The following is a 23,231-nucleotide window of genomic DNA, read 5'->3' on the forward strand; positions in this document are numbered from 1 at the left end:
TAATAAATAAAAATAATTTAAAATGCTAGAGGCTATACATGACTAGTTTTGATTATGTTCATTTATAAATGAAATAGTTTCCAAAATACGTGGAAGCAATATTAAAGGCAGACAAACAAAGATCTGTCTACTTTATTTTCCCATTAAGCGTGCCCTTCTTAACTTCTCCATCAGTGGTTCAGCAAGTAAGAGGAATAAATGTCACATCACCATTCATGAAGTTTGTCAGGCTTTAAAAAAATAGTTCTGGCTTCGAAGGAGTCAACATTCATCTTCAACTTCTCGTATTGGTGGTATCAAGCTGCTTGTCGATTTATACTGATTGATCTGATTGGCCATGTGAGTGCTCATGGGCTTGATTTGAATGTTTCTGGGATAGGCATTATCCGGCTCATCTGTAAACCATTTCTTTTCTGCTAGGGAGCAAAACAGGTAGAGACAGAATAAGGAGGGAAAAATGAAAGTTATAATTAGTGAAGCACACACACATAGAAGCATTAAAAAAAAAAAAGAAATAGGGAGCAGTCAGTAAAGCTTATAGGAAAAAGAGATCAATAGAAGGTGACTTGGACTAATTACTAGCAGTACAGTGCACTAGATTAATACCTCTGAAAATACTGTTATGAAAGAAGGATGACGCTTGCAGGTTTGATAATAGAAGCTAAAGAAAACTGCCAATGTGCTAGTTTGCTGGTTGGACGTAAGAGAGAGCTCTTTTCTTGTGCCCATGCTCAGGTGACTAATTTACTGAAACAAATATGATACAAAAAAAAGTCTAAACTAAGAAGCCAAGGATAGCAGCTAGGATAAGGGTAATGCAGAAAAGAGCATGTGAGTCCATACACAGAGGAGCACTTGAAGAGTCAGAGACCTCTCTGAACCATTTCAGCCTTAGGGTGGTGGCTACTGCTGGCCCAGAAATCATGCAGGAGAACATAAAGAACTTTCTGCAGTTGATGTTAGAATAAAGAAGGACTTGTATCCCTGCTGCCAGACGGCAGCCTTGCTGCACAGGGTGGGCATTATAACCCTACTCTGAAACACAGGGTTTAAAATGGGCTGGGGAACACACCAGATACTGCAGGGGACTGTGGTAGGGCTCCAGCTAATCCTGAATGGATTGGTCATGATAGGTGACAGCAAGGCAAAGGAAGTAAAGACTTAAAGGAAAATTAGAGAGGAAACTCTTTCTTTTCTGTCCTTGAGCAATGTCTGTTTCCATGAACACAGGAGGAATTTTATGGCATGGCTTTAAGGTGGGCTGGGGGCAATGTGAGAGGATGCTGAGGCTGCAGCACTGCAGCCATTTCCCAGCTGTTCATCATTGTAACCACTATGTTGCATTGCTTCATTGCAGGTATGGACAAAAGCTTCTTAAAATTCACAAAAGAAAGAAAATATTAGTTCTTAAACCCTTTAGAGAAGAATTCCTGCTGCAATTTCTTAATGACAGGGATGCAACTTTACAAGAGTAACTTTGCTCCAAGACTTGGTAACTCCTGATCTAGAGAGTGGCTAATGGCCATTAGTGCACTTGTGCCTTGACAAGCATTTAGGAGCAGGGTTCTGTCTCCATTCTTGTCCTCCTTCCCCAGATTCCAGAGATGGGTAGGCAGAGCAGTGGACATTTAAGGTTCTGGGCATTTCATTATTACATGCAAGGTTCAAAGTGCGTCACACCAGAGCTGCCACTCTTATGTATACACTACTTCTCATTCCAATGGGGAATCCAAAATGCTGCAAAAGGTTTAGTGCCTCACTTACATAATATAAACTTCTATTTTTGCAAACCATTGAAATGCTGCAGTATCTGGAATCAGGACAGGAGTGGAAGGAATGCTCATTTTTTAATAAATAAATGATTAAAATTAGAAAAGAAAATTTCACCTTAGAAACCAAAGGACTGAGCACAAAAGCTCAGGAGGGAAAGGAGAGAATAGAAATTGAAAGACTAAGAATAGAGGACAAATACTTGGACATAAGTGCACAAAATAAACACAGAGCCTTTGAATTAGAGTCTCTCAACAAGTAGGTTAATCTTCAGAATTACTGGACTTTTCAGTCACTTTCATGAAAAACAAATTAAAACACTTCCACTTTATATAGATTTTTAGAATTGACATGCCAGACCCTCACTCCTCAATAAAACCTTTGTTATCTGTTCTTACACATTTTTAAAAGCTAGATCAAACCCAGGAATTATATTACTTATTAGTGGCTTATTACTGAAGGGAAGTAGAACTACTGTATTGTTTTCCTTGTCATTTTCTAAAATGCTTTTCACTTATGTTTAAAAATATCCCACTCATTTGTGACCAGACTAAATAATTCCCTGCCCCCTTAAAGTTGCCTGAGCCTGAACGATGTTCAATCTCCCATCTCCCTCTCTCTCACCTATTATAATTAAGTTCCCTTTGATTTGAACAGATTGGACGATAGGAATTCATAATGTTACATCCTGCACACTGAAGCTAACTGATTAAGTGCTTTAAATTATTCTTCCTGACAGAATGATAAAGTTACAATCTGTTCAGAGATGATCTACAGCTTGCCAGACTCCTACCGTTTCTTTCTACATTCATTTATCTTTTTGTCAAGCAGCTAAAAAAAAAAAAAAGCCTCAATTCCATAGATCTTTTAAAGTAATCAGAACATCTGAATTATTAATGAGACTTTAAGGGAACGATTCCTGATGGGGGCCGGTTTAAGAAAGGTTGTATGAAAAAGAAGTCTGGGAATGTGTACACATCAAAATAATTTCAGCTCCATTTAAAAAACCATTTAGTTCAAGTGTGACACATGAACCATTATGCATTTGTGGAAACCAATTTTATGTGATCTACGATTAAACTAACCTTTCAGAGAGGTGTAAAGTGTGATGGTTATCATGTTTTAAAAGCCTTGTGAGATCACACAAACAATTTCAAACTAACAGTTTTCTAATGGTTTGTGTTTAAAATGATTTTGAGGCAAGTTAAGCACCATGAACTTTCATTGCTACCTTCTTTTTTTTAGCACATGGTGCAAAAACTTGCCTTACAAACAGAACTTGGAGCAAGTTACTTCAATGCTGTAGCAAGTAAGGGGAGACTTGCGTGAGTGCTAAGCATCAGAACTTGTGTAGTGTTTCTCAGCAGCCAGTGTAAAGTACTTCAAAATACCCTGCTTTCCCTAAAATTTTCAAAATTAGCTATTTATTTACATGTTAAATTTACAATAAAACTACTATATAGGGAGCTGTTCTTTAAAAACAAACCACCCAGTCTCTTTTTGCCTTTACCTGGCAAGTAATAAACACAGAACATTAATAATAAATGCAGAAGCTGGTAAAATTCTAATTTCTTCTGCTGTTTAGATTTCTTTTTGCCAATGCTGAAACCTTGATCCAAGCATTATCATCTCCAGCATGCAATGCTTAGATCCTGCTTTATTTCTTTTGTGTTCCTCTGCTGTTAAAATTATCTTTGACCACATAACAATGAATCTCCTGTGCAAATTCACTGACCTCTCTACTTACCTTTGAAATGTGAGCTTAACACTCCTGATCTTTACTCTTGGCTACTCTGCTCCCAGTTATTAAATGTCCTTCTTGAAGCTCCTACACCCTTTTCAGTCTTTTATGCTACACTTACAGCCTAACTTTGGTATGTCTTCCAGAGTCTTAGCACAGATTTTTATCTTTCATATTTACTCTTTCCTTTAGATCAGTTCAGAAACCTCCTTCTTAAAGCCTTTTTATATTGTTATACTCACCAAGCATTTTTAAGTTCTCTGTCACATTCAGTCTGTTTCTCTCCCATTCAGAATATGCATATTGATCCTTACCAGAAGTGTTTCTACATTATAGTGACAATAGGTGTAGTTTTTTATCTTATTTTTTTAGGAGCTGCTGAAAAAAGTCGCTGATCTTCCTACGCTATTTGACAGGCTTGTTTTTGACAGTGTCACCTGAGAGATGTTGGAACAACTAAGTAACTGCATGTATGAAAACATTTACTTTCCTCTAAAGCATCTATGTTTATAATGGGCTATCAGCATCATTGCATTCATGAGGATTCAAAAGGCTTAATGCTCATATTACAAATAAATAAAAATTAAAGTTTTTGTGTAACACTCTTCCCTGCAGCATAAAAAAAGGATATAAATAATCGAAGTAAAAAGATCAAAATACAGTTTTCTTCAACTTGGATAAGACTCCAGCAATTCTCTCCACAGATTTATTGTATTGGTGCTTTAAAATTTCTATCATTAATTCTGGACTGAGTAGCAACTTAGAACAAATGTCACTGTCAAACACTGTCTCTTCTAAGCAGAGGCAAAGAAAATACTACCCAAACATAACACAAAGGTTTTAATAAATTTGTATTCTCACCATAATCCCGGGTCACCTTTCAACCTTTAAAACATGAGTTTTTTTCTTCTGTGACACTTGCAGTTTCAAATTAGTTTGCATGCATATGTTTGTGTGTCACGTATGTGTTTGTGTGTCTCTTCCCTGCATGTAATCATCTTGTTTATAACTAAGCTGAAAATTCTCCCTTGTAATTTGTTCCTGCATGAGAAAAAAAAAGTAATAAAAGTTTCTCCACCTACCTGCTCAGTAATTCTTTGTTTGGCAGATGAATATTTTACATGCAGCAGGCAGTAAGAGATTTGCAGGGAAAGAGAGACTAAACTTTTCTTTTTCTATGAATAACTTTACTTTGCCCCAGAGCAACTAAAGTTTTGTTACAAAGATGATGTTCTGGACTTGTTCTTGATGTTTTATTTTTTAAACGACCAAAATTCTTAGTTTGACAATGGGAATTTCACTGGAAAATACCTGGCTCTCTCTGATTAGCTCAGTAGGAACCCATGCCAAGAACCTGCAGGTTTGCTAGATACGGTTTTCCATAAGCTCACTAAGAACTTGGTTTCCAATGCTGAAACCATGCTGGGACTGATAAAAATGGCAGGACCTTCATTAAAAACCTCAAACATCACGTCCTGACATTGGTGATACATCTTCACTTTCAAAAACTAACTATTCTGCTATGATTGTCTGACTTGGGATAGAACAGGACATTTCCTCTTACTTTTTAATATTAAAACCAACATAAGGTTGATTTATGTACTTCTCTACTTATAATGACCAACCTCCATTAGTATACATGCATCAGAAAACCTTTATCACTATAACAAACTGTTTGATCAATCTGACTATAGTCAGCACTGGAAATTGTACACACTAATACTAAATGTCAAAAGTTCTAGAATTCTAACTTCAGAATAGAGGACAGAGGTGGAGTAGACTTCATTGTAATTTGAAGAATTCAGATTTGCACCTGTACTAGATATTCCTCTTCTGCTGCTCACAAAGTAGGCAAGTTAGTTCTCTAGCGTATGCTGTTTATAATTTTTCTATTTGAGCTGCATGGTTATACAAATACTATTTTTTTTTAAATAAAAATCATTATGTAGGATGTGACAAGTGGCTTCATATTAACACCCTTCCTTTCTCTGCTAAATCGAAAACAGATAAAACATTAATGGAAAAGCATTTTGGTGTCAAAGCCATTAACATTCTTCTAAAATGTGTAACTGCTCTCAACTATCTTCAATCAATACTGCCAACATAAAAAGATGCTCATCTACATACATGGGGAGTAGGAGAGTAGGGAGGGGAAGGGAGGAAAGAAATTGGAATGAGGAATGGGAAATAAAGTAATGTCTGCACCATGACAGGCATCTTCATTGAGCAGGAACCTGCCTGTTTACAAAAGGACACGTGCAATTAGAAAGGCAAGCAGATGAGAGGATAAAAAAACAAAACAGGGCTGAGAAACAGCAGCAGCAGCAGCAGCAGCCAGTTTTACTTCTGGTTTGGTGGGAAAATAAAAGGCAAAAGAAAACCAACAAAACAATCAACCAAACAAACAAACCAATAACTGAATAAAGTTTGTAACTATTTTTTTTTTAATTTCACAAGTTTTCACAAGGACAAAGTTATAGAGGGAAACCCACAGCAGTTGCTAGGTCATGCAGAACCATTAATTTTCATACCTTGGCCCATTCTATTCATCCTTGTTGCACTTTAGAAAAAGAAGTAAGCTATGTAAGTTTTACAATGCTTTTAAACTGTCATATTTCTGGTTGAGCACTTTAACTGGCACATCCTTGTAGTAATAAATATTCTCAGGGCAAAACATGATAACTTTCTTTGCAAAAAGGAACATATGAATTTTTCTTTATGTTGAAGAGCAACTGTAATAGTCTCATTTGTAGGGGAGCAACCATAATTTGCACCGTATTTCAGTGCTGGGACTTACAGCTGCGTTTGAATGCACACTCACACATATAGACTGTATTCCAATCATTATGCTTAGCACTCCACAGTGGTACTCTCTGTAGCCCACTTACATGGTTCCAGGTTTTGTCAGTAAAAGTGCTTGGCTTTATTGTCAATTCACACAGCAAGCAAATCTTCAAAATTATCATGCTTGGGGAAGGGGAAGGTAGAAGACAAAACTAACCATAAAAGCACCTTGATTGGCTTGGCAGTTACAACGCTAATCATTTCAAATCTAAATACTTTTCTCTGTCTGCATGCTTTCTTGCTGGATAGCCAGGGAAGAGGGTATGTGTTTCTGCCCTCCCTACCCTAGGAAACCCTCCATAAACCTAGAGCTAGCTGTGTATTTCAAAATAAACATTGGCTTCTGAAGTTTACACCAAGAAAACAAAGTAAAAGCAAGCCTGAAGTATCATTTCTATGGCCGTCTAGGGCAGGTTCCCTTCCACTACTTTATTTAGTTCCCTGCCACAACTTTTTTTGGCTACATGTGTCATTGGTGACAATTTGCAAGAACTAAATTCTGGCAAGTGCACGAAAAACGACATCTCAGCACTGTGAATATTTCCAACCCAGCCCTCTTGTTCTCCTCATTAACAGTCTGGGGGGCACAGCACCTTTTCACCCCAAGTGGGAGAGATTTAAAGGCACTCAGTTGTCTTCCCTGTGTTCCTGCATACTGGCATGCACCTGTTGAAAAAAAAACAGGTAGAATATGCAGCAAGATTTCTGGAGGTTCTTCACATATTAGGGCTCTTGTTGGAAGATTTATACCAACACTAACTTGGAAAAGTTAAACTACCATCTGGGGAAAGGAACAAAGTCCCTTGAGATCTGATATGTAAGCATAGAAAAATGCTTGCTCTTTTCTGAACATTATTTATTCTGTACATAAGGTGACTAATTCACCTTTTAAAAACGTAGAATTCCCAAGAAGGTGGTTTTTAATGACTTACATCCAATATTTATGATACATATGGCTTTTTATCCCAAATGTCAAAAGTGAAAGAAAATATAGCTATTCACGTGGCAATATAAATAGACAGAATAATAATTTAATATGCAATTAGACTCTTTCTAAACTTAAATTAAACCATTGGAGTTTTAAAACTTTGTGCCCAGACAATTTCACTGTTAAAGGGAAAATACACCATCTCCAAAAGACTAGTATTTTAGAGAAAGTTCTTAAACAAGCAGGAAAGTCCCTGATATTGCTTTGGTATGAAGCAGATGTGTAGCATTAATCTACACAAGGAGTGTAAGCCCTATATAATATAAGCTTTGAGAGTGAAAAATCAGCAGAGATTTTTTTTTGCAGGATTTTTGTTTTTTTGTGTTTTTCTTTTCAATAGGAGAGTTTTATAAGCTTCAAATAAATGTATCAGCTCCTGTAAATATGAGTATTAAAAAAACCTACTGCAACATACATCAACATTTTTGCACTAAATGACTTTCTTTGTGTAACTCTGACATCAAGAGCAAGTGTTCATGTTAAATATACTCTATTTTTGGATATGTAGAGTAACTGCAGTGAGTTATTTATGTTTTCAGTGTGCCTATGGGTTCAGAATTCTTTTTTTATTCTCCCCTAGCATCATAAATAACTTTTGGTCCGTCTGCTTTGTTGCTGTTGTGCTTAAGGGTTTTATGGTGGTGAAATAAAAATGACAATCACATGCACACTGTCATACATATGCAAAATATGTGTACAAAAAAGGGAGAACTCCATGGGAAAACAGGGAACATTACTGCTGGAAACATTAACCAGGGAGAATGGGTGGTGAATGCAAGTTTCACACACAGTGGGAGTAGATACACATATCAAAGTCTATCCTCCTGCACATACTTCTGTTTGTCCCGGGAATCCCTGGTCTTGGTGCGGTTCGGTCGGTTTGCTGTCGATGGGATGGAGTGAACTGATGAGCTCTTCTTGCTGGAAGAGTAGGAGGAATGGGAGGAATGAGAAAGACTGGCTCGGGACTGGCCAGCGTTGTGGTCAAATTGCATCAAACAGAAGATCAAGTCCGTCGGCACAAGCTCAAATTCATACGGTGGGTTTGTGATAACGTAACTGGGAAGAAAGGAAGAAAGAAAGAAAAAAAGAAAGAAAAAGAAAACAGGTTTAGATTTATACTTAAAATTTTTCTAGAGTTGTTAGCTCAGGAACATTTAGCCTAATTTTTGCATTTCGGTTTGTACCTAATTTTAGCTCACATAATTCCTGTTAAAGTTTAGGACCTTTTCAAGTCAGCTGTCACCTTTTTTATGTTTTCTGTCAAACAGACATAAAGACTAAGAATGATGTTCTTCAAGTGAATCACATAATGATTTTTCAGAGAAGCCACCATACAAATCACGCTTCTTTCTCTGGCTGCACCATAATGCAATGACTGCAGCAAATATATTCATATATTGACAAACACCAGTAACAGACCCAACGCAAACAGTATTTAAAAGAATGGCTGAAAAGCAGAGAGAGGAGGCTTTAATATGCAGCTTATTTAAATATATATTTAATACATATTTAAAGACACACTACATTTAAATACATATTTACACAGTTATTAAATATTTAAGTACTGTCAATAGAACAAGGGATATAATTATTGGTTTGGATTGTGACTGTAGTTAAAACAAATTAAGGAAAATACTTTGTAGCGAGGTTAATTTTGTTCATTCACTCCACATGTACATTCATGGCCTCCACGAGCATTTATAAAGAGAAATCTGCACATCTGAGAATCCAACAATGCTTAGTATAAATCCCAGGCCTGAAATAAAAACTTGCTCAATTTCAGGAATCCCCACCTTCACCTAATGGCCTTTCAGGGTATGAAGGGCTTATAGAGCAGCTGCTAAATTTTTTCGTGCATGTGAAAAACAGACTTTAGCAAGCCAATCGGCATTTTCTGTCCAAGCAAAAAATGAGTAAAAATTGAACACGAAGCTCATGACTTCTTTTCAAATTAATTCAATGCTCATAAGAAATCTGCTTAGCTGCTTCAGGGACAGAAGTCCCTTATTAATCCAACAAATAATCCCAAGTATAGCAACTGCAGTGTAAATCTAAACTGCAAATCATTTTTTCTACCCAATTTGTTCAAGTTCTTACAGAAGAAGCCGCCTTGGTGGGCTGCAGTGTTGTTTATTGCCATGTTCACCCAATAATGATGCTTTTTTGTAGAGCACGAAACAGTAACAGATGGTAGATTTGTGATACTTCTGGTATGGGTCTGTGTGTGTATTTCTAGGAAGCAGTTAATTAAGACACATTTCAAGCAAGCTGCTAAATGGCCTTCAGTTTGCAAAGATGGAAATGTGACTGCTCTGTTTAAAGCACTGAGGTCAGGCTTGGTGCTACTGAAGAAAAAATGTAGTCTACCAAGAGAAGGCTTTCCATTTACTGGAAGTAATTATGATTAGACACAGATGGTACTGATAGGAAGCCCAGAGGAGTATTTTTTGAGCATTCAGAAAAAAGACTAGCTACTGTAATTTAAATTATTCTCCCACAACTTAAGAGTTGATTAATATAAGGAAACTGAAGTCCTTCCCTTGGATCCAAACAGTGGATCATCATAAAGCAAACAAGATAAAAATATATTCTGAAAATTTATTTAAAAAATTTTGAATAAGATTAGCTGACAATTTATGCTGTGACATCCAGCTTATGATTTGAAGTCAGATAAAGAGACATCGTGAAATCTTCAAAGAGGACTGTGGAAAAGTTATGCAAAAATGGAGCAAGCTCTTTTTTATTTTACTACAGGAATTGGGCTCCTCCTCGCTGAGAAGACTGAAGACCAGTGAAGCAGAGATGTTCTAAAAGACCAGACTCACCGTTTAGTGCACTGGCTGGGAGTACTTAGATGTGCATCCCTTAATCGATAAATTCCAAAGCAAAGCATATTGTATGTTTTCAGTGCTTTACAAAATAGATCTCCATAACAACCTCCATCCTAGAGGAAAGAGAGGACATAAAGAAAAAAAAAAAAGAGCAACAGGGCGTTTTTTCCCTTTCTTTGTTAACACAATGTCAGGAAACAGGTCGTTCAGTATGAACTTTTAAAAAATGAGACAGTGTATAGACAGTCTGTTGTTTGTCTCAAATAAGAGCCTTTTACCCAAGGAAATGAATAACCTAAATATTTTATTTCAAATAAGTAACTATGTAAAGTGATGACTGCTATTTTGGAGAGCCTTGGTCCATGAAATAATGGCAAATTGGAAAGAGTGAGTGATTTGCTTTTGGCTGGAAATACGAATTTTGGTACCAGACAATGCATATTATACAAATTACATTAACTGTGGTATTAAAATCATTAGTATCTTTGACCCTTTCTTGGCAGCAGCCATACGGTCATCCAGAAAAAAAAAAAAAAATCACCAGGAGCACAATAGAAATAAGAGTTCTAAGGGTTTGAAAGAATAATAAAATATCTCCTGCCGTAGAATAATAACTAAATATGTGATTAGCAAAAAAAAAAAAAAGTTTAGATTTGCTCAATTGTATATCTAAAATAGTGACTCTTAATTAATCATGAGAGTTAATGCATTCTGCCTTCACAGATGTAGTGCAATTGAGGCTCTGGTGAAACAGCATTTGAGAGATTGGCGCTGCCTATTTTATTTGTGGAAACATTAAGCCGCATGCTGAAGTGTTTTGATCAGCTGCTGGTCTCAGCTACAACTGGACTGCTACATCAACTGAAAGGTTGTAGGCTCCTATCTGTGTACTCTTGCTGCCCTAATCCTTAAACTGGGATTCCCTGTCATTTCTGTGAAGAAGGTAATTCCATTCTTTTTGGACAGAGCTGGTGAACTCAAGGTTAATTTAAGAAACATCAAAACCTACATCATCGTCAAAGCAGAGTGGGTGCTTTCAGATGCACCTCAAGATTTCAAACTGTGGCCCAGAAAACGTTTCTAGAAACTTCTTTGTCTATTTTTATATAATGCACTCTTTTAAAAAGATCATTCATCTATTTGGTTTCGGGGTTTAAAATTTTTTTGTTTGCTTGTTTTTTGACTTCACCCCTAGAACAGTGAAGTCAAATTATCAGAAAATTAGGATTTCACAAGAATTTTAGTCCATCCAAAACCAGCAGAAAACAAATCTTACAACTTTGTTTTCAAGCTAATAAGCAGATTTTATGAACTGGAAGCTCTGCAAAAACACTAAACAAGCTTATCTAAACCCAAAAAAGGTATATCTATATATATTGAACATATTTAAAATTCATTATTACTATAATGGTTATATCGTCCAAATCAGCTCATCCATCTCTTCAGCTGACAATGAAGAAGAGCCACAGAATTTTCTGTATGAAATATGTAAGCAAGGATCCTGGGCAGTCATACAGCTTCTTAAAAGGTAAAGAGCAAATCTGGCACTCTGTGCTATAAATTTTAAACAATCCAAAAGCTCTATTAAATTCAATAATAGAAATTATATGCTTATTAAGATAGACTTTTCACTCAGTCTGAGAGAAAGCTAATAGAGCACAGACCAGCCTTGGTCCTACATTTCCCTCATGATCTTACCCCTAGGTCTGCAAATGGCCCATCATACAAAGCCAACTGAGCAACTCGACACCTGTCCCTGTTTGCAAGTGTCTGGGGCGTGCTGTAACCTCCTCTCAATGCATTCTCCTCAGCAATCAGTGCTTCCAGCTCTGGTGTGGCTCCTCCTGTTACCAATGTCCGGATCAGTGTGAGGATATTGTCATTGAAGTATGTCTGCAGAGATAAAAGAAAGCTCTTTAAGCAAACACCATTAAAGTCACAACTGAAGACATCCAAATTACAACTTTTCCGGGTTTCTGCTGTTTAAAGTTCTTGGCTGTCTCTTCAAATAATTTTATATAGAAAGTGAAAAGACAGCAGCCTCCAATTACTCTATTTTCTTCTATCCCATTAGGCTCCTATACTATATCCTTCCTTTTAAACACCAATTCAGGCTGATTTTTATTAAAGTACAAAAATTTGAATGATTTATGTTTCCTATAATTGGTGTTAGTAGTGATGCAATGACTGCTTTCCTTCTCATCGCCCTCATGTCTAATAATGGGCTTTAGGACATGTAATTGTAAAATTCAGACCACATTTAAAGCTTACACAGGCTAGATTGCCTTTTTACTCTTGTCACCAATTCGTTGGGGAGCTGCCTTTGTGCTGCAAATGTCATTACTTATTACTGTGGCTGGACTCTAGCAGTCTAACCGATGTATTGTACTAAACATCTTATTACGAGACTTGACAGTGTTCAGACATAAGCATGTATCAATTAAACATCTTGAGTTCATTCCAGATAAATGTATGATGAGTTTGGGATCCTGGTGGTCCTTTTAAAAAACTCTAGGGTATAGGGTAAGTGTGGTTTATTAGGGAAGATTTACTGCACACTGACATTTTGCCAGCATCTTAGCATTGCTGGTCTGTCAGGCAAACAATGGGTATTTAAAATATTAATTTAAATCCAGATGAATGACTTTCAAGTTCACTTTAAAGTATACTGGTATAGTTCAGACATACTCAGTTAAACATCTGCAATGTATTGTACTGGGAAAAAAATTTGAACAAAAAAAAGGAAAGACTGTCACTTATAATGCCACCAATGTCTGAGTTTTCAGAAGCTTTGCAAGTGCAGGGAACATAAAAGGAAAAAATGAGCTCACTGTAGAGTACACAGGATTGACATTACTGGATTTCTGGATTTTGTTGAATTTAGGACTTAGAACAAATGTCTGTAATTCAACAAAATAAAAGTGAATAGTGAATTCTCAAACAGTGCTTGTTGTCTAAAGATAAGACTTTTAAAATAATACTTTTCAATGAAATTCACTTCTCTATCCATATAATGTAACTGTATTTAGTACATGGGTAAACTGAGGTAGAGGTTGAAGTATTTTATCCTGAGATCAAAAAAGCAGAACTGGCTTCCTATCCATGTTACTTTGATATTCTTTCTTTGTATAATGAAACTTCAGTTTCATTGTTTTCTGGAGATGACAGATAAAACAGAAGAAAATGAGTTCTACGCAGAAATGTTTTTCACTTTACATTGAAGTTTCCTAACTTCAAGCTTCTCTGCTTATTTACATAGGCATATATGCCATTCACCTGTTGACTAAATTAAAATGAGAGGAACATATTCTTATTGTTATACATGCCCTAAAGCAAATATTTGCACCTCATCAACTCCAGTTATTTAAGTTAACCTGGGTAAGGCACTACATATTTTAACTACAAAGCGTACTGTAAAGAGGAGTCTAACATAAGCAGAGGTTCAGGAAGATTCAGCTAGTCTAAAAAAACAGATAATCTCAAATCAGCTCTTACACATGTGGATGCACAGGGTAACAATTCAAGTGTAATACTCAAACCTCTCTTAACATACAGAAAAATCAATGTGACCCCTTGCAGGAATGTAAGTCTGGAGCGATTACATGATTTTTAATAGGAATTGCCATCGTGAGAGAGAGAAGACATTCAGGCACGATTGTTTATTTTTCAATTACTTCTTCCTTGATGTCCCTGAGATGAAATCAGACTCGCCCTCTTTGGCAACTCTTCCCACAGTGCTATACCTCTAAGGCAAAGCTAAGACCCTTGCTAGCAAAGGAGGCACCATTTATTGTGGAACAATGCCTTAATTTGGGTTTCACACCATGACTAATGTGGATGGCACCGTTTAATCAGACGGATGAGTGTAGCCAAAAGATGTTCCTTGGGGTTTTTTTGGTTGTTTTTTTTTTTTTGTTTTGTTTTGTTTTGTTTTGGGGGGGGGTTTTTTGGCTTTTTTTTTTTTTTTTTTTTTTTTTTTTGCAATTAATGGGAGAAAAGATTTCAAGTTTCAGGAAAAACTGCTGCAGCATTGCATCTGACCAGAAAATGCCCAACCATTAGCAAGAAAAGATGGGTGAATAGGAAGCTGTAACTTGTCACCTTCTGCTAAATAGGGTTGCTTCCTTCTGTAGTAAAATATTTAACACTCCTCAACAAAAAGTTGTCTGCCCATGCTTTTGATTGTCACAAAAATCAGACTCCTCATTACATCCTGCCAGTTTGGAACTAGGGAAACACTGAAAAGCTGAACTAGCTGATATCCATTTCCTTTGGAATAATAATACATTGAAATTAATTTGAGAGTGATCTTCTACTTGCTCAGTGGGAGGGTACATGGCCTGGATATGCCAGTACTTATAAGAAACTGATCTACAGAATGTCTTTGGAAAGGTGCTGTTGTACTTAAAGTAACAAGGCACTTTCCAGTGACGGAAAATAGAATCCCTTTCGTTAAGTGTAAAATCAAAACTGAGGAAATACTTGTTTGCTGTTGTCATTAACCAAACCCCACACTGGACATGTGTGTGATATCACTTTAATTGGCATCCGGAATGAGAATAGGAAATAGTTGTATTCTAAACACAGAAAAAAGGAGATGCATCATACACACTGAAACTGGGTAAATAGCAAGGAAATCATGACACAGATATCTGAGCTAGCAGTGCCACCTAGTCCTTGCTTTGGAATCGTAGTGCAGCTCTTTCAAATGTTTCAAGGATGCTTTCCCATTTGTTCAATCATTTTTTAAAGTATAATTACCAGACTGCTTATGTTTTGCAGTTAATGCTGTCATGTCTTTTAAACTAATTGGTCTTCTACAGAAAATTTAACTGAAAATTAGCACATCTTTTAATAATATTGCTTTAACTTTAACAGCACTTTGCCTTTCATTTATAATTACACTAAAATTGTCATTTTTCAAGTTATATCTGCCTTTTTGGTGTTTGCTAGTGGGTTTTCTCATTAATTTCTTTTAAAAAGACTCCTCCTCCACTACACACGATTTTAAACCTCACTTTCAAACAAATATTTTAACTCGCTTTTCTTTTTCATTTGGAGGAATAATATACATCCAAACCTAAGGAGTGACTGAGGTAACATCAGTAATTCATACCAATAACAAAAGAGCCTTTGAGACAGAATCAAGAGCAGAAAATAAATAAGAGCATTTCACCATTTGAAGATCTATTACTTCTTAAACTATTGTCCAAACTTTAAAGAAGTTTGGGACACTATAAGTTACAAGGTGCTTCTTACTAATTTTCTGAACAGACTTGTAAGAAAAATAGTCTTGCATTCATATCAAAAATAAAAACAGTTTCTTTTCTGTATAAATAAGACAGTGAGGATCTCTTAGGGAGAACTCTTAAGTACAGGATATAATGAAAAGTTATTTTTAACTGTTTTAATGATTTTCTTCCATTCTGTACTTTCGCTTATATGAACAAAAAGTAGGATTTGGTAATACAGAAATCAAAAAAGATCTAAAGTTCTAGCACAAGCAAATGAATTCCAGGGTAGCAAATGCTAAATGGTATCATCTGGTGCTGGAGATCCTTGCCTCCAACACCACCTCAGGTCTGTTGCAGTGGTAGGTGTGGGAAGGATGCCAGCCTGCCAGAACTTCTGTACTTCCAACTTCAGTGCCAAAAGGAGCAGTACCAAAAGGGAAGCTTTGGCTCTCAGGACAACTGCTCAAACCTTGCACATACAGGATTTTATGGAATAACTATCTCAAAAAAGACCCAGAAAGAAGAAGTCCTGCTCAAAAATTTGCTCTTTTGACTATCCTGTGTCACATCACTTTTCTATAGCTGAAGATAACATTTTTAAAAACCAGTTACATAATCTAAAAGATGCATCCAATCCCACACTTTTTAGTTACATTTTACTTATTTTACTTGGTGATGAAAGCATGCTCTTGCTTTCCAGAAGTGGTGCTGCCTTGAGACTGACACACAGTGTGTATTATTTCGCTGGTTTTGCATGTGGTATAACAAAATAAATATTAATATATCATTTCAGTACCTCATGGCAGTAGATGTCTCTTCAAAGACATAATAATGATTAGCTGGAGCATTTTACCAATGGCCACTGCCACAGTTAAAACATGAACCAAGCCCAGAGCCTTTCCCCAGAGCACAGTAACACTCTTGAACCAAAACTGGTGAGATCACTGCTACCAACTCATCAAAATCACAAGGCAAATTTTGAGCTTGTTATTGTTCTCTGAGCAATGGTATTTGAGCTACTACACTGAATCCTGGGCTTGTGGACTATACTGCCTTTGCTGTAAAGCCAAACTCTGTGTAGATGCCCAGTACACAGAACTTTGAAAACGAAACTGCATTAAAGACTTTTACCTTTGAAATAAGGAAATAACAGACAATTTCAAATTTAAAATATCCAGTACAGTCACCTTATAGGAAATAATGCTAAACTAGCAGAATGTGAGGATCTCCAGCACTCAGACTTGAATTAGAAAGTTACCACATTTTCTAACCTTTGATTAATGAGTTGGGTTTAATGCACTACTTCAATATTAATAAAACTAGAAAAAAAAAGAATAATTTAACACTGATTAATACTGTAGAATTATTATTATTATTATTATTATACAATTATAGAATACTTAAGCAAATTATTTTAAATCTATTTTATAGGTTTTTTATAGACACACATCTATATTGTTTCAAATGACCCACAGGTCAGAAATAATACTGTATGCATGGCTATTATTTGACTTTCTAATCTTTCTTACACTTGTTTTACTACAAAACCCCACTGCTGTGGAAAGAGATTCATTCTTAAAGGAGCAGTTCATGTACATTTGCATTTACACCATATATAAGGAATTTTCATTACAGAGATATCAGCAGAGATCATAAACTGGAATTTTCCTATCAAAAATAAGCAGTAAAACCCACTGAATCACTAAGTAAATAGAATAATGAACTATATACTTGTCTCCAAGTGAGCTGGGAAAGGACAGCAGTGCACAGAATATATTTCTTACAAAATTCCTGTGCAATTAATAGGATAAAAGCATGACTGCAGATCTCACAATTTAGCTAGGATTTGGGGTTCAGTTGGCCCATACTTGCAAGTATGAAGTTAGACACAATAAACAGAAGTTGTTTGCTAAAAGCAAGTGTACTCTAGGAAAAAAAGATCAAGGTAAGAGATAATATAGTGCAAATAGATTAATAGTTTGTGTGAGAAACACTTTTCCTTGGAGAAGAAATGAAAGGAGAACACGCTTTCCTCACAAGAATATGGATAGTAAAGGGAAAACATCTCACACATTTTACACTTTCTGAAGGGTCAGGAAGAACTCAACTTTTCCAATTCCTTGCTGGGCCTTTGAGGAAGAAAGAGAAAAGAACACTGCCACTGATCAGAAAACTAGTGAAAGAAAAGACAGGATAGTGAACAATTCTGACTGAATCTTTGGCTTGTCTTCTTGATTAGTACTTTTTTAAGTAGAGAATTTTCTACTCTTGTTATTACACTTCTCTGGCTTCAGGCTGCACTGTCCCTGACACATAATATGACCACTTAGATGTGAAAATGCTTAGAGGAAAAAGGACTTTTATAGAAAGGAACTGCAGAAACAGAGGGGCATGTTGTCCAAAACTAAGATTTAATAAAAGTTAGAAAAAACTAAAGCTATCAAAATATCTGAACAGGCATGCTACACCTATTTTTCATTACATCACTATTATTTACTAGAGACACCTTTGCACAAGGAAGCAATGACGCCCACAGCATCTCACTCTCTTTCGATGGCAATGCCAGTGGCAACCAAAAGGATTGATCCTACTTTTTTCCTGATTCTGAACAATACATTCAGAGACATTGACTTAGATAATAATGGGAGTAGATAAACAGCTCTAAGTAACATTTTCAACCTTCATGTTAAATTCCCATTTATGCAAAATTCCCATTTATTATATAAATATGCCAAATATTTTATAAATGGAGATTTTAATTAGACAAGGTACAGAGTTTGACTTCTTGCTTAGGTTTCCTGAATTTGTCACACCTACAAAACACTGAAGGTAGCTTTCAAGAAAAGCATTTTCTGAGGTTATTGAAACCTCCTAGGCTGCGTTAAAATAAAATTTTATCTGTGGAGACTCATATTATTCATCTGTTGATGGAACATATGAAAAATATATCAGGGAAAATTAGAAAATACAGATACATAAATATGAAATACAAATACAATAATAAATAATAAAGATCACTATGAATTCTTCTTAAATGAAAAAAAGTTTCACTTTGAATTCAGGTGAAGGTCAGACCTGGCTCCTTTAGAGAAACCCATCTACTCATATATAGCATTACTTGGGGTTTACAACAGATCTTTCCCAGCACTATGGAACTTTACTCCATGGCCAGCTCAGAAAGCCCATGCTCATATTTTAAAAAGACTATGTCCTTGCTATATCTAGCAAAGTTTAAGGTCCCTCTGAAAGAAGTGCAGCTCATACAGAACAAGACTGGTCTGAAAACTTAGCCAATATGAGAAGGATGAAGAGGAGCATGACCAAGGGGTTTGCTTCAGAGCTGAGCTATGGCTGCAAAACAAAAGTCCCAAAGTAGACATAACCAAAGGCCACCATCTCCAGTTTCTGGCATGCACTAAAGTTTTGATCCACAAGAAAATTCATATGAAAAAGAGAGAATAACCTCTCTTCACACAAATCGAGTTCATGAGATGTGTACAATGGCTTTCATGGAGTTCTATCAGTGTCCCCCAGCACTCATACTCAGAGCATTGCTCATAGCTACAGGAAATTAAAAGCTCAAAACACAGTTGATGCTGTCTGACAAGAATAGTGAGCACAGGGACTACTGACACAGTGCATTTAGGTCTAGATTTTAGGCAGAAGGGACAACTGTTTTTTTGAAAGCATGATCCCTAAAACCTGACATGAGACTGTTTCCTTATAAAATTGTGGACTCATGGAATTCCTAGGCATTTCAGTTATGATCTCTGTGTCCAACTAAGAAAATAGCTTAGGTTTCGAAATTCTCTTGACATCTAAGAAAAAAGCATCTTCTCCTGCATACCTGTGGAAAAGTTTCTAAACTTTCACACTCTTTCACAACAAGACTGATAGAAGAGATGAAAAAGATTTTGTTTGCTTACTGCACTCATGAGAGAGTCCAGCACGCTGACAGCAAATGCGGTTCCACATGCGAAGGGCTGCGTGAGGTACAGTTCTGTGTCAGGATCATCATCATCATCTTGGTCCAAGAACTGAACATTTGAATCATTTACTGAAAATAACAATAATAATATTGAGAGTAAAGTCGAGAGGTGTTTTTGGGTCACCAGCATGTGACCTCACACATTACACAGTCAAAGAAAAAGAAACGGCATATGTCTGGAAACACAGACTCGTGTCTTTGACGTCACTGAAAATGAAATCAAGATGGATGTAAAAATGTACATTTGAAAATCTGTTGCTTGTAATCTTGCTCATAAGAGGTGGCACTTGTTCTTGACAGGTTCCTATCCCTTTCCCGTAAAGTAGCTTCATGACCAGTTGCCTGCACTCAAAATGAGATACATTATGCTCTTGTATATTGAGATGATCTTGGTATATTGGTGGGGCACAGTGGCTGAGGCTCTGTGCATGTACACTGAAATGTTATCACAAGACACAAAGTTAGAACCCCATTGTGAAATAAAGGCTGTCAATAAAACCCTGGTATAGCCCACAGGCATCAGTTAGATGTGCTGCCGTGATTCTTACTGGAGTGGTGTTAATGCACTTACGGCTCAGAAGAGGATAAACTGTCCCTTTAACACGCATCTGTCTGAATGAATGAGCAGTTATTCTCTTGCAGCACTGCCTTTTGTTCAAATATTTGTCTCCATAACTTCACTTTCTCAGCCACGAATTCTACATTAGCCAGTGTGAAAAAGAATCTGCATCAGGCGGTTTTAGAGAAAAGCCCAAATAAAGTAGTATTTGTCATTTTGACTTTCTCTGGCATTTCATTGTCACAGTTAAGCTCTCTGCTTCCAACTCATTCCACTAAAAGTAGTTGTTTCCTTGAGATCAGTGTATCAAGTGGATCATATTTCATGAAATATTTCATTTCCATATTAGTCTCCCTCAGGCATGAAAGCACAGACTGCTTAGCTATGCCATTGAAATACCCTTCACTTACTAAATGACAAATTAATTTCAGTTCCCATGCAAGAAAGGGAAATGAAAAACTTTTTGAGCATTTGAAACTGCACACACTGACTATATCCCTATTCCCCATGTGAACACATCTCTGAGCCAACCCAGCAAACTCTGAAAATAACACGAGAGCTGCTGTTAACTTGATCAGATTTCAGCTCTGGACTTCTTAAGTCAGAAATTCTTCTGCCTGCTATTCTGACCCTCCTTCTCCTACGGTTTCATTCCTTTCCATATAGTTTTCTTGTACATCCACTCCATTTCACAACTCTCTGTATATACTGTGCTTGCTATGCTTAGCTTACAAACCACGAATTACTGCAGATAAAGCCTCATGATAGCTGTCCTAATGAGATGAGGATAGAATTTAAAACTCTTGCCTTTGCACTCCCTGACATAATTTTTAAAACATAACACCTTGGAAACGTAATAAGATAAATGTTCTTTCCTGGGAATCAGAAGACTTTCATCCAAGAAAACACCACTATCCACAAGACTTCTTTCTTTAGTACAATATGTATCACTTTAATCTCCAGATTCTTAAGCAATATAGTATTTGAAAGCCTGCTCTATCATATCAAAATGCACTTTTTGAACAGCTTGTACCTCAGTTTAATTTGCTAGCTGAGATTAGGCACTACTGACAGTAGCATCCTTTTTCCACTTCCATCTGCCAGACTAACACCTGACTTAGACACTGTGCTAGCCATGCGTGGGGTCAGTTCCTACAAATCTATTGTGAATCCTGCAGGTGTGTGTTTATCCTCAGTATCTTTATCTTCCTAGTGCAAGTTGGCACACTGGGATTTGTGGGCCAGGAGAGCTGGGTTTGAATGGGTGCTGCTGTGCCACCGGGAAAAGCTCATCAAACGCCGCTCCCAAGGCTGGTGAGAGCACTCTGTGTTGAGAGAGAACCATGCAGAGGCTTGGCTGCTTCTCTACAGCTTCAAAACCTGAGCTTCTGAGAAAAAGCCTACTCTAAAAAATAAACAAAAAAAATAGCTTGAGGGAAAGTATGATGCTTGGGGTTTTTTCTGGTATCTTTTACTTCTTCTTGGACTTCCTCTGAAAAGCTGCTAAGGCATGTCCACCAAATTGACAACAGGCTGAAGTAACAAAAAAGAAAGAGAAAGAAGAGAGAAAAGGAGAGAAAAATTGGTGTAGGAGAGTGAGGGCCAGGGAGGTGGGGACTCAGGCCAAAAAAAATGAATTGGTGCGGAGGTGCTATGAAAACAGCCGGCAGGTCAGACGAGTGTGATCAAAGGTTTACTGATGCTGCGTGAAAAAAAAAATCATTAAGAAAGACCAGAACAAGACAGTCAATTTCAACCAGAACCACAAATAAAACACATTCAAAGCAGTGCCATGAGGGTAGCCCCTCTGATACAGCCAGATAAATAAAGGAAAAGCTGATGACAGTAAGAACAACAACAACAGAAAATAAGACAGTGATGTGAAGGAAAAAGGCACTTCTTACCCAGTTCAGTTATCATTAGAATGTGGGTTCCACTGTTTTTTTCCTGACTGATTGAAACCAAAGGCAGAAGTTTGCCAGGCTTAGCTAGTAAGTAAAGTATTTAGGGGGGAAAGAAAGTACAGAAAGAGAATAAAGTAAGGGAAAAAGACAGGTAAGGCTCTAAAAAATAAAACTGAAAAAGAAAACAGAAGGACAAAGGACCACAAATCAAGTTTGTATTTGCCATGAAAGAAACAGAACAGCTTCTGCACTTCACATCACACCACTTGACAACATAAATACCCACAGCTAGAGTGGAAATCAGAGTCTAGTTACCTACCATCATCATATTCTCAGGAGTGAAATATCTCATACTATTATACAGAGTTTGGTTACACATGATTAAACAGTTTTGGACCATGAAGAAATAAACAAATGGCCTCTTACAATTGATTAAATGCACAGGAAATATCTGCTTATACTTACTCTGGCCTTTTTCCTTTTCTAACCTTAGCCCAAAGACCCCTGCTTGTTTGTTACTCTATGCAAAAAGCATCTTGTCTGATAGAATATTTATTTAAGAAAATGGAGAAAACCCGAAGGAGGGAAATATATTTCAGTTATTCAATTAAAGTGAACCAACTGTTACTATACTTTCTTTAGAGAGATTAATTCAAAACAGTTTTCAAAAGAGAAAATGCAACAGTGTAAGATACAGTACGAGTAATTTTTCTATATCTTCATAAAAAGGAAAGAGGGGAAAAAGACATGGGAATGTACATGGAAGGATAAATGTTTGCTTGTCTTACCTAGCTCTGTTATAATAGGGATGTTGGCTCCTGTTGTAATGGAGGGTTGACGTAAAAGGCCATGGACTGGACTGTTGTCTGGAGATGTCCTATCCATCCCAGGGGGCGTAAAGCCTAAAAGAGGGGAAAAAAAAAAAAAAAAAAAAAAAAAAAAAAAAAAAAAAAGGAGAAAGTTTACAAAGGACAAACTACACACACACAGAAAAAAATCCCAATGCAAACATCTTTCCTTAAACAACAATTAAGATTTTAAAGAGTACTGTATGTAAATCGTAGTAGAACCACGAGGAACAAACTGCTTCCATTAGCCAGTTTTAGGTTTGATCGGATATCAAGATTTAAAATTATCTGTTCTCCGAGAGAACTATCACCTACACATGGAAGGGTATTTGTAATTTTGCGGTGTACCATTTATAATATGCATTGCTATGAGGATCACAATTGTAGGAATACTGGGATGGAAGGGTCCATTCTAAAAGACAAAAAGATAGGATGAAAGGAAAACGACACAGTTTTTCAAATGGTATGTGAGATGATTGCTTGCAAAGAACTGGAAAGAGTGACAATTTGAAGTAAACAAA

At 36.6% G+C, this 23,231-nt stretch overlaps 1 protein-coding gene across 14 annotated transcripts in view; it reads right to left on the reverse strand.

The window, feature by feature from the left end:
* Positions 1-298: 298 nt before the first annotated feature.
* The window catches only part of KCNMA1 (potassium calcium-activated channel subfamily M alpha 1), a 427,658-nt gene continuing 404,725 nt past the window's right edge, over positions 299-23,231 (reverse strand). For 4 of the 14 annotated variants that reach the window (XM_066191491.1, XM_066191495.1, XM_066191487.1 and 1 more), the window contains 5 exons: positions 22,651-22,764; positions 19,338-19,468; positions 11,876-12,070; positions 10,172-10,290; positions 5,933-8,402 (listed from right to left, as the gene is read on the reverse strand). In XM_066191491.1, coding sequence (XP_066047588.1) covers positions 8,153-8,402; positions 10,172-10,290; positions 11,876-12,070; positions 19,338-19,468; positions 22,651-22,764 — 809 coding nt within the window. In that variant the 3' untranslated portion in view covers positions 5,933-8,152. Of the gene's footprint in view, positions 417-5,932; positions 8,403-10,171; positions 10,291-11,875; positions 12,071-19,337; positions 19,469-21,862; positions 21,947-22,650; positions 22,765-23,231 lie in introns of those variants that run through there. The other 10 variants (XM_066191493.1, XM_066191496.1, XM_066191490.1 and 7 more) reach the window with 5 other exon arrangements.

This window comes from Chamaea fasciata, unplaced genomic scaffold (assembly GCF_029207755.1).
Source record: "Chamaea fasciata isolate MVZ Bird 193981 ecotype frontalis unplaced genomic scaffold, bChaFas1.0.hap1 SCAF_9, whole genome shotgun sequence".
Taxonomy (NCBI): domain Eukaryota; kingdom Metazoa; phylum Chordata; class Aves; order Passeriformes; family Sylviidae; genus Chamaea; species Chamaea fasciata.